We start from the raw sequence: 14,078 nt of genomic DNA on the forward strand, positions 1-14,078 counted from the left end.
ATCCCTGTGTACTTCGTCAACATCTTGCTGTAAGGTCTCAGTACAATCTCTAACACTATTAACATCGCCTTTAATATTCGATATTTCTACCTTTAGGCGCCTGTTTTCGAATTTAACTGCTTTTATTTCAGCCAATGCAAACTCACGTTTTTCATTTACGTTCCTTACTTCAGTTTTAACACCAGCTATTTCATGTTGAACAGCTTTGATTTCGGACATTATACCACTTATAGCATTTAGAATTCGTGCTTCTCCTTCTTCTGTAACAGGACCTGGGTTAAGCTCAATGTCACCGCACAATAATAGTAACTGGTCCTTTATATTAAGTTTCCAGACAGATGTATCCGTTACCGATTGCTGCAACTCACGGAAAATGGTGTCCCTAGATTTTGTGGGATAAATAGAGGTGTCACAAAACCATGGGTTCTCATCGCAATAGTTGTCGACCGCATTTTCAACGAAATGTATCCCTGCTATGACACCAAGCATAGACGCACACATGAAGAGGGCCCATGTACAGCAGACAAAAGTTTGTAGATGAATGTCACTGCTTTTGCAAAAGGGGGTATAACGCTCATATTTAATCCTTTGGAGCCTCGCCTTTTGACAAAAACTTCCAATCCGTCTTCTATATGTAACGATATCAACACCCATAATTATGACAGTTCGTGGTCCAACATATATTCCATAGAGACACTAAGGAGTGAACATCAATGGGCTACAGTGGTAAACCGTTTACTGTTAGCCGTTCACTGCTTGCCAATTAGTCGTCAATTTGTCGTCATCGAAGAATGCACAATAGGTTTTCGGCTTAAGTTGATTGGAGATAATCCGCTATAAATACTTTTGTGTTGCCTCGTATGTTCAGGTGGGCCTGATTGAATACACTTTATACAACTTGCATATAAATTCTATATTAGAAACATGTTTTTGCTAATAACTTTCTTATTTATTTTACAAGTTTTCAATATTCAACATTTTCAACCACTTAGATATTATCCTCGCACAGTCACGATCCTTTTCATATAAAAAATACACAGTAGATCTCACATTACTAAATTAAATCCAAGCAATTATATCCACGCTCAGAAAAACACGTCTTGTCACCACCGCTACCACAGACTCAACTAAGCACTGTCTTAGCTCTCTCAAGCTCCCTTAACAGAGCTCAATTGTATTGAGTACAGGCATACAGACTTGGAAAAGTTTAATAACCAATTGGTACCTTGAGTTACAGCCCTTGAATTGTCTGCTTTTACGATATTAGCGCTGTATGCTTTCACTCCTTACAGACATCAATTATATTGTGTTCTGTTATAATGCCTCAAATGAGTTTAATGATCAATTACCAGTCTTGAGTTATACCCCTTGAATTGGTTGTAATTTTACTGTGTAATTATGTCTCCCCCTCTCTGGGGGAGACATATTGTTTTTGCCCTGTCCGTCAGTCCGGTAGTCCGTCAGTCCGTACGTCACACTTCGTTTCCGATCGATAACTGGAAAACCGCATGACCTAGGATCACCAAACTTGGTAGGGAGGTTGGTCGTGAGGTGTAGGGTCAAAGGTCAAGGTCGCGGCGACCCCCAATATAAAAAACATTTCTGCTCAAAATCTTGAGAACGGTTTGACCTAGGTTCACCAAACTTGGTAGGGAGGTTGGTCATGAGGTGTAGAAGATCCCTATTGTTTTTGGGGTCACTAGGTCAAAGGTCGAGGTCGCGGCGACCCCCAATGTAAAAAACATTTCTGCTCAAAATCTTGACAATGGTTTGACCTAGGTTCACCAAACTTGGTAGGGAGGTTGGTCATGAGGTGTAGAAGATCCCTATTGTTGTTGGGGTCACTAGGTCAAAGGTCAAGGTCGCGGTGACCCCCAATGTAAAAAACATTTCCGCTCAATATCTTGAGAATGGTTTGACCTAGGTTCACCAAACTTGGTAGGGAGGTTGATCATGAGGTTTAGAAAACTCCTATATTTTGGGGGGTCACAAGGTCAAAGGTCAACGTCGCTGTGACCTCTAATGTAAAAAAATATTTCCGTGCAATATCAGGAGAATGCTTTGTTCGTTTCCGATAGATAACTGGAAAACCGCATGACCTAGGATCACCAAACTTGGTAGGGAGGTTGGTCGTGAGGTGTAGAGGATCCCTATTGTTTTTGGGGTCACTAGGTCAAAGGTCAAGGTCGCGGCGACCCCCAATATAAAAAACATTTCTGCTCAAAATCTTGAGAACGGTTTGACCTAGTTTCACCAAACTTGGTAGGGAGGTTGGTCGTGAGGTGTAGAGGATCCCTATTGTTTTTGGGGTCACTAGGTCAAAGGTCAAGGTCGCGGCGACCCCCAATATAAAAAACATTTCTGCTCAAAATCTTGAGAACGGTTTGACCTAGGTTCACCAAACTTGGTAGGGAGGTTGGTCATGAGGTGTAGAAGATCCCTATTGTTTTTGGGGTCACTAGGTCAAAGGTCAAGGTCGCGGCGACCCCCAATGTAAAAAACATTTCCGCTCAATATCTTGAGAATGGTTTGACCTAGGTTCACCAAACTTGGTAGGGAGGAAGTACAAATTTCATGTCCATCATTGATTATTTCTCACCTACGACCACACAATGGGGGAGACATGCGCTTTTTCAAAAAAGCAATCTCTAGTTTGGACAAGCTTCTGATTTATAATACTCTGCCCAAGATGGTGCTCTTGCTCAGTTTTGAATGAAAAGTTCAGGTTTGGCGATAAGCACACTGTTTGGGGCCCTAAACAGACTATTCTTATTTTTTGGCCTAATGGTGTAAAAAAGATGGGTTTTTGCACTTTGGCTGAAGGCTTGGTGTCTGTGTCTTTATCATGGCTTGGAATGGAAACAAAAATGTGAGCGATATTTTTTTGTTAGTTTTTCTGGTAACAAAAATAATTTATATAATTTTCAAGGCATACAAGTTGGATGACACCTGCTTATTATAATGTTTCAGAGAAGCTGAGTTTGTTGAGAGTTCTGGTAATTTCTTTGACTTTGATGCATAGAATGGATAAACAGGTTCATTTTCAAAATATTTTAGAGATTTGGTGATACCTGGAGGAAACCACACTTTGTTGAAATTCCGAAGAAATTTGATCCCATTCATGCTTATTTGTTTTTTGGGTTGCACCAGAGTGTTTAATTTAAATGTAAATCAAACCTGCTTGGCTTGCAGTTTAGGAATGTGCGGTTTAGATGAGAAAAGTCTCACTTAATTGTTAAACGTATGCAGTAGTTAATATTATTAAGGTGAATCATTTATTGCACAAACTATTTATGTGTAAATGAATCACGATAATCATATGTTTCTTTTAAATATTTAAGAACAATTTAAATTAAAAAAAATCTGCAAAATATTTATTTCATCTTGGTAGAAGAGAAGATTATCCAAAAGAAGGATTTTAAATGACAATTTTATTATTATGAATCATTTTATCTTAATTAATAGGGGAAAAATGTTTCTGAGAAATTTGAACATTGGGTGTTTAGTATGCATGATGTTGCTGACAAAGATATCATGAATATAAATCAGGAAACTATTAATCTTCTAGACGCTGTAAGCGATGTTGTGTAATACAACAACACAGTATCAAGAGTTAACTCCCTTTATCAATGTAAAAAAGTAGAAATAAAACTATGGAAGACATATGATGAACAGAAAGCAAAACAAGAGGAAGGGAACATTGATTATTTATGTGTCCAGGTCTATTGAATAACTATTGATAAGTAAGTTTTCACATGATAGACCAAAACAATACCAATACATTACCAATACCAATACAATACATTACCAATACAATACAAAACAATACCAATACAATACCATTACAGGGCTTCTAAAACTTTGGAACCCCAATCGGTCCGGACCCGGTGACGACCCCCCCCCCCCCCACACACAAACAAAAAAATCCCCCCCCCCCCCCCTCAAAAAAAGAAAGACCTGTTCAATAGTCCGATTTTTTAGAAATGTCATACATTTTCGCGACGTCTTTTCTGTCAATATTTTTTGCGATGTGGCAATTCGTAAGAGGGCTCTAGAGCCAGCATAGCCGATTCGTATAGTCATTGATACAAGTTTAATTCAAATGAGATTCTCATCGAGTTCTGCGGCGTTCCTAACAAGAAAGACTGCGATCGTAATTAACTGTGGCTGTCGGGAGGCGGTCAGACGACAATAAGTGAAACAGTATTATGATTTATTTGCTTAATGCTTCTTTAGTGGGTCAAAATTCAACTTATAATCTTAAATAATAGTATATATCTAGATTTATAATCGGAGCAACAAGCTTAAAGGGTGATATCGACAACGATTTTTTCATTACTGCGAATAAATATGACGTAAGCAGTGGACTCAGCTGTCAGACTATGTAGTTAATCAAGCGTATCCCTGTTGATATACTGTATATTATTACGTTAATTAATTCAGTATTTTAATGCTTTCACGGATTAACAATGACATGTATTTATCTTTAAAGACGTTTTTAACCAGCAATGGTTCTTAATAACAATTTAAATTTAACCGTTTTGTTATCAACAAACGGATATCATGTAATGATCGACGACGATATAGCATATTGCCATGTGAAAATATAGACCGATTTTAACACTTAATCAGGAAAGCTGCAAGCAGATAATTAACACATAGTTTGTTTAATTATGTCTTCTGCTTATACCAAAACATGTGATTGGACCGATTGCAAACGTCTGCTAATTAACAGATAGGCTATAGAGTGATCAGCGTAGCGGAAAAAGCAGCTGGTCGCATCGGTCTCATGGTAACCAAGACCCTTTTTGGCGCCGCACTGAAGTGCGCGCCTATTATGGAATGGGAATTTATTTTAGTTAGTGGTAGGAGCGGTTTTTAAGTTGTTTGACAGTTGGGTTTTACTGTTATTTTATAATGATTAAAAAATGCAAATGAGTGGCGATTGCATGGATGTTAAAAATGCTTTTTATGGTTGAATAGATAGTCTTCAATTTATCTTCAAAACATTATTTCGGAAGAACGACAAATAAGTTTAATAACTGTTCCCGATTCGTTTACGTTTTCCGATTGGTTACCTGAAATATCTGAAATATCATATGCCGGAAATGTAAAATGTGTGGACCGGTAATTATGTGAATGGGAATAATTATGTTTTATGTTGTTTTGTTATGTTTACTGCATTGATTAACCATGAGGTAATCTTTTTTCTTTAATCTAATCGATATTGGAATTAAATGTTCACCTAACTTTATTTGTTAATGTGTTGAAGGTGACGTTAGTAAAATTTTATTACGATTGTCCCCGAGTTGTAACACATACCGGATGTTGCTATTTTTAGAACCAGAAGGTATTTCCCCGCTATTCATAGGTCAATAATGGAATTTCTACATCGTAGCAGTTGGAAACTCGGGTGATGATTTTATCATGAATATACGTTTAAAATAAGTAAAGTGCACACTGACAGTTGATTACGATACACCTAACAATTTGAGTCATTACAGTAAAACATGGATTATAAGTGAATTATACGCGTAAGAGAAGATTTTCTGTCGAAAAACGAATGTCAACAATCGGCATGGAACTGGGATATTCGTATCAAAGGGCTATGTATGTAAGTATCGTTGAGTAGTTTTGTACGTTGATGTGTTCAAAAATGTTTGTTTTTTAATTTATCTTTGGAATTCTTAAATCATTTTTATTTGCTAAATGTTAAGACAGCGTGTTAATATTTTTACATACATGTACTATAATTATATATATTATTATAAATATACATGTTACATCTACTTATGCACCAGTCAATTGTAACCACGCTCCCCCCCCAGGTCGGGGGTATACCGGGGATAGCGGGGGAAAAGGACCGTGTTTTTACCTTCGAGGTGTCCCCACAGTGCCGGGTGAATGCGGTGGTGGGGCATGGTTACTTTGACTTTCGGTCCAGCCAACCCCAGGTAAAATCCTCGTCCTGTGAGGACGAACTGATGGTCAAATCCCTGCCATATGCCCCCACACCCCAGGGAGCCTAGGTAAGGCATATTCCCCGCTATATTTTGCTCGAAGACAAAACCATCGCATTCACCCGGCACTGCAGGGCCACCTGAAAGGTAAAAACACAGCCCATTTCCCTGTCTATCCCCAGCATAACCCCGGACCTGGGGGGCCATGGTTACAATTGACTGGTGCATTATGTACATGTTTCATATTTTTAAATGTACTTATGCACATTATTTATGTATATGATATGAGTATGTAATCTTTTATTTGATTGTTTTATCTTAGAAAAATATTAGACTTAAAATTTTGTTTAAAAATGATGTGTTTTGGTATGTGACCTATTTTTAACATACCATTATTTGTTTACAAACTGCATATTTTCAAAATAAACCTGTAAGAAAAAACATACATGGTTTCGGGCTGGAAGCCACGACAGCTTTGACACTAGCGACATTCATTTGCTTGGTGTAGGTCTCGTTAAAACCCCGTACTGTTGTGAATCATTATCAACCATATGCACAACTACACATTTGTGCTTACCAATTTACTCTTGGCTAAAACGGATATTAGTGCAGAATGTATAATTGGTACATGTGCATTTGTCTTTCGTAGTTGTAGTTTCTGCCGGTTGATAATCAGAAGTTTAATTTCTTTCAGGTAGGAAAATGACTGAATATTACCAAGTCAACAAATTGGGGTTATGAAGAATTCCAGCCTGCATTAAATACTATGTTAGATCATTGAGACAGATTTGACATCCATGTCATCCACAAGGCAGTCACATCTGATAGAGATGATGTGAGTATTTCATATAAAACATATTTGAGTTGGTGTTTGTTGTTTTATAAACTCACTGTATTCAATAATCAAGTGGTGGTGGTGGTGGTGGTGGTGGTGGTGGTGATGACAATTATGATGATGATGATGATGAATTTTATTGATAAATTTAGTAATTTTCTTTATATATTATCTACATGTATGTATCAGCTTGTTGTTGTTTTTTTAAATAATGTCGAGAAATATTAAACTGTTTATATTTTATTTTGTATATGTATGGCAGTATTATTATCTATACTAATAAGTTAGAAAGGCTTTTAAAGTACATTTTTTTTACTTTACAGCACTAAACATTCTAGATGGGTAAAGAACCTGAAGGGGCATAAAAACCAAATCAGCATTGACTCAACATTGAGTATTTATCATCTGTGCACACACTACAAGTACAAACGCATGGGAACAGACCAAACTTCAAATGTTGAAAAGTGAAGACTTATTGTGAAAAATTCTAAATGTAAGAATACCATTGACAAAATAAAACAAATAGACATCGATTACCTACAGAGACTGTTTACATGTTATAATATTAAAGAACTTTCACTCTGACATTTTTGGAGGGGCATTACCGCCTACATGTACATAGTGTTCTTGTTTCTTTACATATTTTAATTTGAAAGTACATTCATTGTTTTTAAATCTGAATTCTGAGTTAGTATCATATGTAAAATTCATTTATTTGAATGATTACATTTTATGAATAAGTCCAATAAAGCTTTATCAATTTTTACAAGAAAAGGGTTGATTTTTAAGCATTTTATTAGCTATAAAAATGTATGGTTACATGACATTATGTATATTTTCTTCAAAATTGAACGGTAAACTATCATAAATTGTCTTTTAAATTGTTCATTAGACATCATAGAAAATATTTAAAATGATTTCAGCAGGTTGTCTTATTATTAATTATTTTTTATGAATTTATAAAACTGCTTTATATTTTCAAACATCGAAAAACTGCTCTGTTCAGAAGACTCATAAGATCAATCAAAATGATTTTTTTGCATGTGTATCAATAATGCTGTTCGGTTGAACTTATGTTTTCTGTTAACTGAAGTTTATTTCACCAGAAACTGTTGTGTTTATTTCATAAGCTCTGTTAATGTGAAACAAAAATCAAATGTAGACAAAATATTTACTTTTCGCTCTTTGTAGCCCTTGGAGTTTGGGGTTGAGTGAAATGAAACTTAAATAACTTTAATTCACAGTAAAATATCTTCAAAATTTGGATTAAAGTCCCATAGTGTACCTTGATAATAACTATGTTGTCGGTTTAAGCTTTTATTAAAGTGTGTATAACTTAAATACCTTAATTCAGTTTAAATAATTATGGCCTTTAATAAGTTTTGTTTTCAAATAGATTTCCTGTTATATTGAGCTTTGTCAATTTTGTTGTTGTTTTGTATTATGTACAATTACTACTTCTATTTCTTAACTTAATTTTTTAGTCTCATTTGTCAAATTGAATTTGTACATATTTCATATCAAGTGAAAAAAACACACACTATTTTTAAAGATGCACTCTTACTCCCAAACAAGACTTATCACAATTAATATTATTGTTTTGATTTTTCAAAATGGGTTGATAGATGTCAACAACAATGTTTCTAATGAAGGATTTTGAGTTCAATTTGCTAATAAGAATGAACATAAAACATGGTATTTCTGCCTTGTGATACTATAGAAGACCACAGTAAATCTTTTAGCAATCACCAATCATTTAATATCTGTCATGCTTTCTGCTATTATAAACAGAGTCACAAGCTTGTTATGAATCAGTAAACAATATTTCAGTAAATGCATTATTTAGTAAGTAGTTATTGTTTTATCAAATTTGATGTGTGTTATAAATACAATTATATGCAGGGCTTCCATTAAAGGAAGTATATTACTCCTTAGAAATGGATTAAAACTTTCAAAATTGATTTCTAGGAAGAACAAAAACTTCCATAATTTTGAAGAAAACCACCAAAGTAGAAAGCTTGAAAGTTCAAAATATTCAAACCTTGTGTCAATATTACTTTTATGGTCACAATTTCAATCAGTCTTATGATAAAATAAAATAAAATGATTTATTATAATATAAGTCTTTGAATTTGGCAAGTTAAAGTTACAAATTACTTGATTTTTAACATTCTAATTGAAAAATAGTGGAAAAAGATATTGTATTCGGGAGGTTTTTACTTCCACATTTCAGTGTAAAACTTCCAAAATTGATGGACAGGAAGTTTATACTTCCAGTTTCAAATTCTTAATAGAAGCCCTGTTATATGTATTGATTTCAAATAAGAGTTTCACTTTAAAGATGCTCATTTAAAGATAATGAACAGACACACAGAAACTAGACACATTTGATACTAATTGTATGAATGATTATTGTTTAGGTGACCTCTGATTTGTTTTGGAGATATTCATAAATGGGTGTTATTCTTTGTTGTCTTCAGTTTCTTATACATTTAAGGATTTTTATAATTGCTTTTCTGGTATATATTAATTTAATGCAAATGAAAAGACACTTTAAAGTAGACACATTTGATACAAATTATATAAATGATTATTGTTTACATGTACTCTGATGTGTTATGAAGATATTCATAAAGGGGTGTTCTTCATGTTATTATACATTTTGGACTTGATTTAGTATTGCTTTTCTGGTATATATTCATTTAATACACAAAGAAATTATTTTAAGTGTTCAGTATCACTTTCACACATTGTTTACTATAATTTTGTGCATATTTGGCCTATTTATGCTTATATGTGCATTGTTGTATTTCAAAACCTTTGTGAAAAATAGAAACAGTTATTTCTTTCATGCATAGTCTGATACATATTCAGTTTGTATGCATTATTTTCATCATATTTGAAAAATTTGCCATTGTCCTATAAGACACATGCTATTTTTGTGTTAATATCACTATGAACTAAAAACATCCATTTTCAACTCTTCTTTACCATGTAAATGGAGAAGTTAACATAATAACTCTACTGACCAGTTTTTATGCAATTTGTCCAATTTCATACATTTTAGTATTATAAAACAGCTAAAAACAAGGCATGTTATGTTATAAATGCATTTCATCTAGTAAACAATGTTCTCTTTTTATATAACAGTTCAATAATTATGTTCTATTTATGTTTGTAACTTTCATACGAAATGATAATGTTTATTAAAGTACTACAAAAATGGTTATTTCATGTCACTTTTTTATGATGAATTCCCCATATAATCAAGAAACTTATTCTTCCCTTCAAGTTGTCATTCCAGCATGGTGACTTTGCCCCCTCCCCCTAAATGATTAGAAATGCAGTGTACAAGAACAGTAACTCTTTTTCAGCGAATTGCAAGAGTTATTCCCTTTGTTCCTTTTCCTGTCCGTAGCATAACAAGAAAACTACTTTTTGGAATTTCATTAAACATCATTTAATGGTAAAGCACAACAAGAGGAAGTGCAGTGCACAATGACTATAGCTGTATTTCAGCTAATTACAGAATTATTGCCCTTTGCCTCTTTTTCTTGACCAGAGCATTACTTTCAAAATACTCATGGTATTGAAGCACCCTAATTCTGTCGTGTTCATTAATGTACCACACTCATGTTCAACTTGAAACTCTACAATTTCAATGCTTTAGCCTATGTTGTTAAGCAGAATACTACAAATATTTTGAGGTTCGATGCATTGTAATATGCTTGTTGGCCTTGACATTCCTTGTTTTTTAACATATAACAAATGCATAAACTATTAAACGGCGCCCTTTGATGCTTTTCATCAATGGTCTTTCTTGTATGACCTATTGGATGTAGTTTTGACTGTGTGAATGACCCATGAATGTGTGTGTATTACAATTTCTACATCTTTTACCGACTTAGTCGTTTTGGACCGAAATTACCAAAAAAAGAAAATTTCGGACCGATTTTTTTACACTTTTTGAAAATGAAATCGGTCTGGCTTGGTCAAAATCGGTCCAGACCGGCAAATTGCCGGTTTTTAAAAGCCCTTTATACCAATATAATACCAATACAATACAATACAATATTCTTTATTTGTTGTATATAAAGACCTACCCAAAATACATTACATGCATAAATACATAAATGTATAAAAGTTATGTCATTTGCAAATTATAAATTATTGAATTTTACAAATGAATGACTTTTTTAGATAGATCCTGTGTCAGCTTTCTTTAATTTAGCACAAAGGGGTATTCATCATGATCTATCAAAAACAATATTTACCTGTATAGAACTTATTCTTCTTATTTCAGTGATTTCCAGTTTCTATGGATGTCCGAGCCAGAGACGGTGAACAACATAATGTTGACATTTATTCAGATGCCATACATAATGGTTCTCGACCCGACAGTACATCTGTACTACATTCCTGATCTTCCGGCCTCCGAAATTGATGCCCCAACCCTACACCGGTTCTTACTGGACGTGAAGTCAGGAAAAACAACTGTACGCATGTTTCATTGGTTGGATTTTCTTAATAGACTTGGTGTTGTTGTAGGCTTTTGTGTCAATGTTGGCCTCGATGCTGTTGTTGGCCTAGTTGTCGTTGTTGGGCAGAAAGCTAAATGTTGGTTATTTATTAATCAAGGATATTACAAAAATAAACATAAAACTTGGTACATTGTAAACAATGTTAAAATTGCGATATTGCCACAATTGTTGCAAGTTTCATTCCTCGCACTAAAATGTTTGTTTAGTTATGCCTTACAATCAATAGAGTAAAAATATAAACAAATATTGGCATTTCCTATTGTAGCGCTTGTTGAGAAGTTAAGTTATGTATAACCAATGATCACATGACATCAAATACAAAATTTAAGTATATACAACATTATCTTTTCAAATTGTAATTTTAATAAATTTCTCCACCAATATATATGCACAATTAAGTACCCTTGTAGACTGAATTAAACATTTTTTAAATCTAGAAACATAAGAAGTTAATGTCCATACTTTGAAAATGTATGTCTGATGGATATTTTCCAATCAGCTTGGCATCAGTATAATGGAATTTTGATTAAATTAGTAAGCTAATGGTTTTGCATTTGAGATGAAATATTTTAGTTAATCATTGATAATTAAGCTGTTTAGAAATGTTGTAAAATACCTTTGATGTGATGCCATAAATGAATAGCATATATCCAGTTATTCACATCTAGTGCTCTTGTTCTGTTGTTTCTAGACAATTTACTTCTTTATTTACAGGCCTATGGTGGGACCAGTTTTTTCCAGAGGTTAAAACGCCTGTTTTACGATATCCTAGTCACAGTCATAGTAAGTATGCACAGAACCTTAAGTAATTAAAAGCAACTTTTTAGATTCTTCAACTTTGCATATCGTGAGCTCAACACAAGACCATCTTTACTCCTACTTTTATAGGACTTCATGACCTTCTCGCATTATAAAGCCAGATTTATACTTGTCTGCATATTCATAGAAGGGGACATATTATAGTCTAGGCTGCATCCAGTGTGTTGTTTGATCAAAGACTTTAGAAGAAATTGTCCAAACATCACCGAATTTGGTCAGAATTTATATGGACATAATATCTCAGAATAGTTTGATAGCCAGTGATGGATTTGAGAGTTATCACCCTTTAATAATAAAAATTACCTAAAATTGGTCTTGTCCAATGAATAAAGTTAGAAGCCTTTATTCAATCTTAACCAAATTTTGTCAGAATGTGTATGGGCATAATATAAAGTCAGATTCCATAACCAGCAATGTTTCCACTTTCACTCCAGAGTTATCACCCTTGAACTTGCAAAAACTGTATTTGCAGTGCCCGCTCTCTAAATTTTGATAACCTACAATCACTTATCACCAAACTTGGTATCCTGAAGAACGGGGGCATATTTTGCAACAGTAGGTGCTGTTGTTTTCAACTTATATATGAATAACAAGGCCACAATACATAGTTAATCTGTTTGGCCTAACCAGACTGCCTCTCCTCAAATGTGGGATCGGTAAAACCAAACAAAGTCAATTTTAATTGAGGCCCAACGTGCAGGATGAAAGAAATCATTCTGTAGCATAATCGTTATTTTCCATGCATTTGCATGCGTTCACCCAGTTGATGTTAAACACTACTGCAACTCATAATATGAGACTCTTACAATTTTTTTTATATTTTTCAGCTGATCATTCAAAAAGTTAAATAATTAAACAGGTGCTGAATCTAATAATTAAAGGCAATACATCATCAACTTACCCAATTTTGAGTGTGTATATTAGAACTAATTGTTCAAAAATAAATACATAGTGCATTTCTCTTTTTACACTGTATGCATATGTAATTTACAACAAGACATTATTCTTGCTGGTTTAGTTGCACGTTGCATTATTTGCATAATTTACACTTACATGACTTTTTTTCTGTCAATGCATTTAACATTTATGTTTCCCATAATAGAACCATGAAAATTAATTAGTAATTCCAATGATGTTGAAAAGCTATTTGTTATGTCAGCCTTGCAGTGAGATTTCAATGCTTGTTAGAATATATAAGAATAATACTGATCCAGGTTATAAGGCCCATGATCAAACTGCACAATACCAGTTAAGTGCACAGTACAGGTTAACTGCACAGCACAGGTTCACTGCACAGCACAGGTTAACTGCACAGTAAGGGTTAACTGCACAGTACAGGTTGACTGCATAGTACAGGTTAACTGCACAGCACAGGTTAACTGCACAGTACAGGTTAACTGCACAGCACAGGTTAACTGCACAGTACGGGTTAACTGCACAGCACAGGTTAACTGCACAGCATGGGTTAACTGCACAGTATGGGTTAACTGCACAGCACAGGTTAACTGCACAGTACGGGTTAACCGCACAGTATGGGTTAACTGCACAGCACAGGTTAACTGCACAGTACAGGTTAACTGCACAGCAAAGGTTAACTGCACAGCACGGGTTAACTGCACAGCACAGGTTAACCGCACAGTACGGGTTAACCGCACAGTATGGGTTAACTGCACAGCACAGGTTAACTGCACAGTACGGGTTAACTGCACAGTACGGGTTAACTGCACAGTACGGGTTAACTGCACAGTATGGGTTAACTGCACAGTACGGGTTAACTGCACAGTATGGGTTAACCGCACAGTATGGGTTAAACGCACAGTACGGGTTAACTGCACAGCATGGGTTTACTGCACAGCACGGGTTAACCACACAGCACGGGTTAACCGCACAGCACAGGTTAACTGCACAGCACGGGTTAACCGC

The 14,078-nt window shown here is 34.7% G+C and overlaps 1 protein-coding gene across 1 annotated transcript in view; it reads left to right on the forward strand.

Annotated features, from left to right (window-relative positions):
* The window catches only part of LOC128243234 (protein disulfide-isomerase TMX3-like), a 57,464-nt gene that overhangs the window by 37,262 nt on the left and 6,124 nt on the right, over positions 1-14,078 (forward strand). The window contains exons 11-12 of the mRNA XM_052960853.1: positions 11,099-11,291; positions 12,051-12,119. Of these exons, the coding sequence (XP_052816813.1) occupies positions 11,099-11,291; positions 12,051-12,119 (262 nt within the window). The remainder of the gene's footprint in view (positions 1-11,098; positions 11,292-12,050; positions 12,120-14,078) is intronic.

This window comes from Mya arenaria, chromosome 8 (genome assembly GCF_026914265.1).
Source record: "Mya arenaria isolate MELC-2E11 chromosome 8, ASM2691426v1".
NCBI classification, from domain to species: Eukaryota; Metazoa; Mollusca; class Bivalvia; order Myida; family Myidae; genus Mya; species Mya arenaria.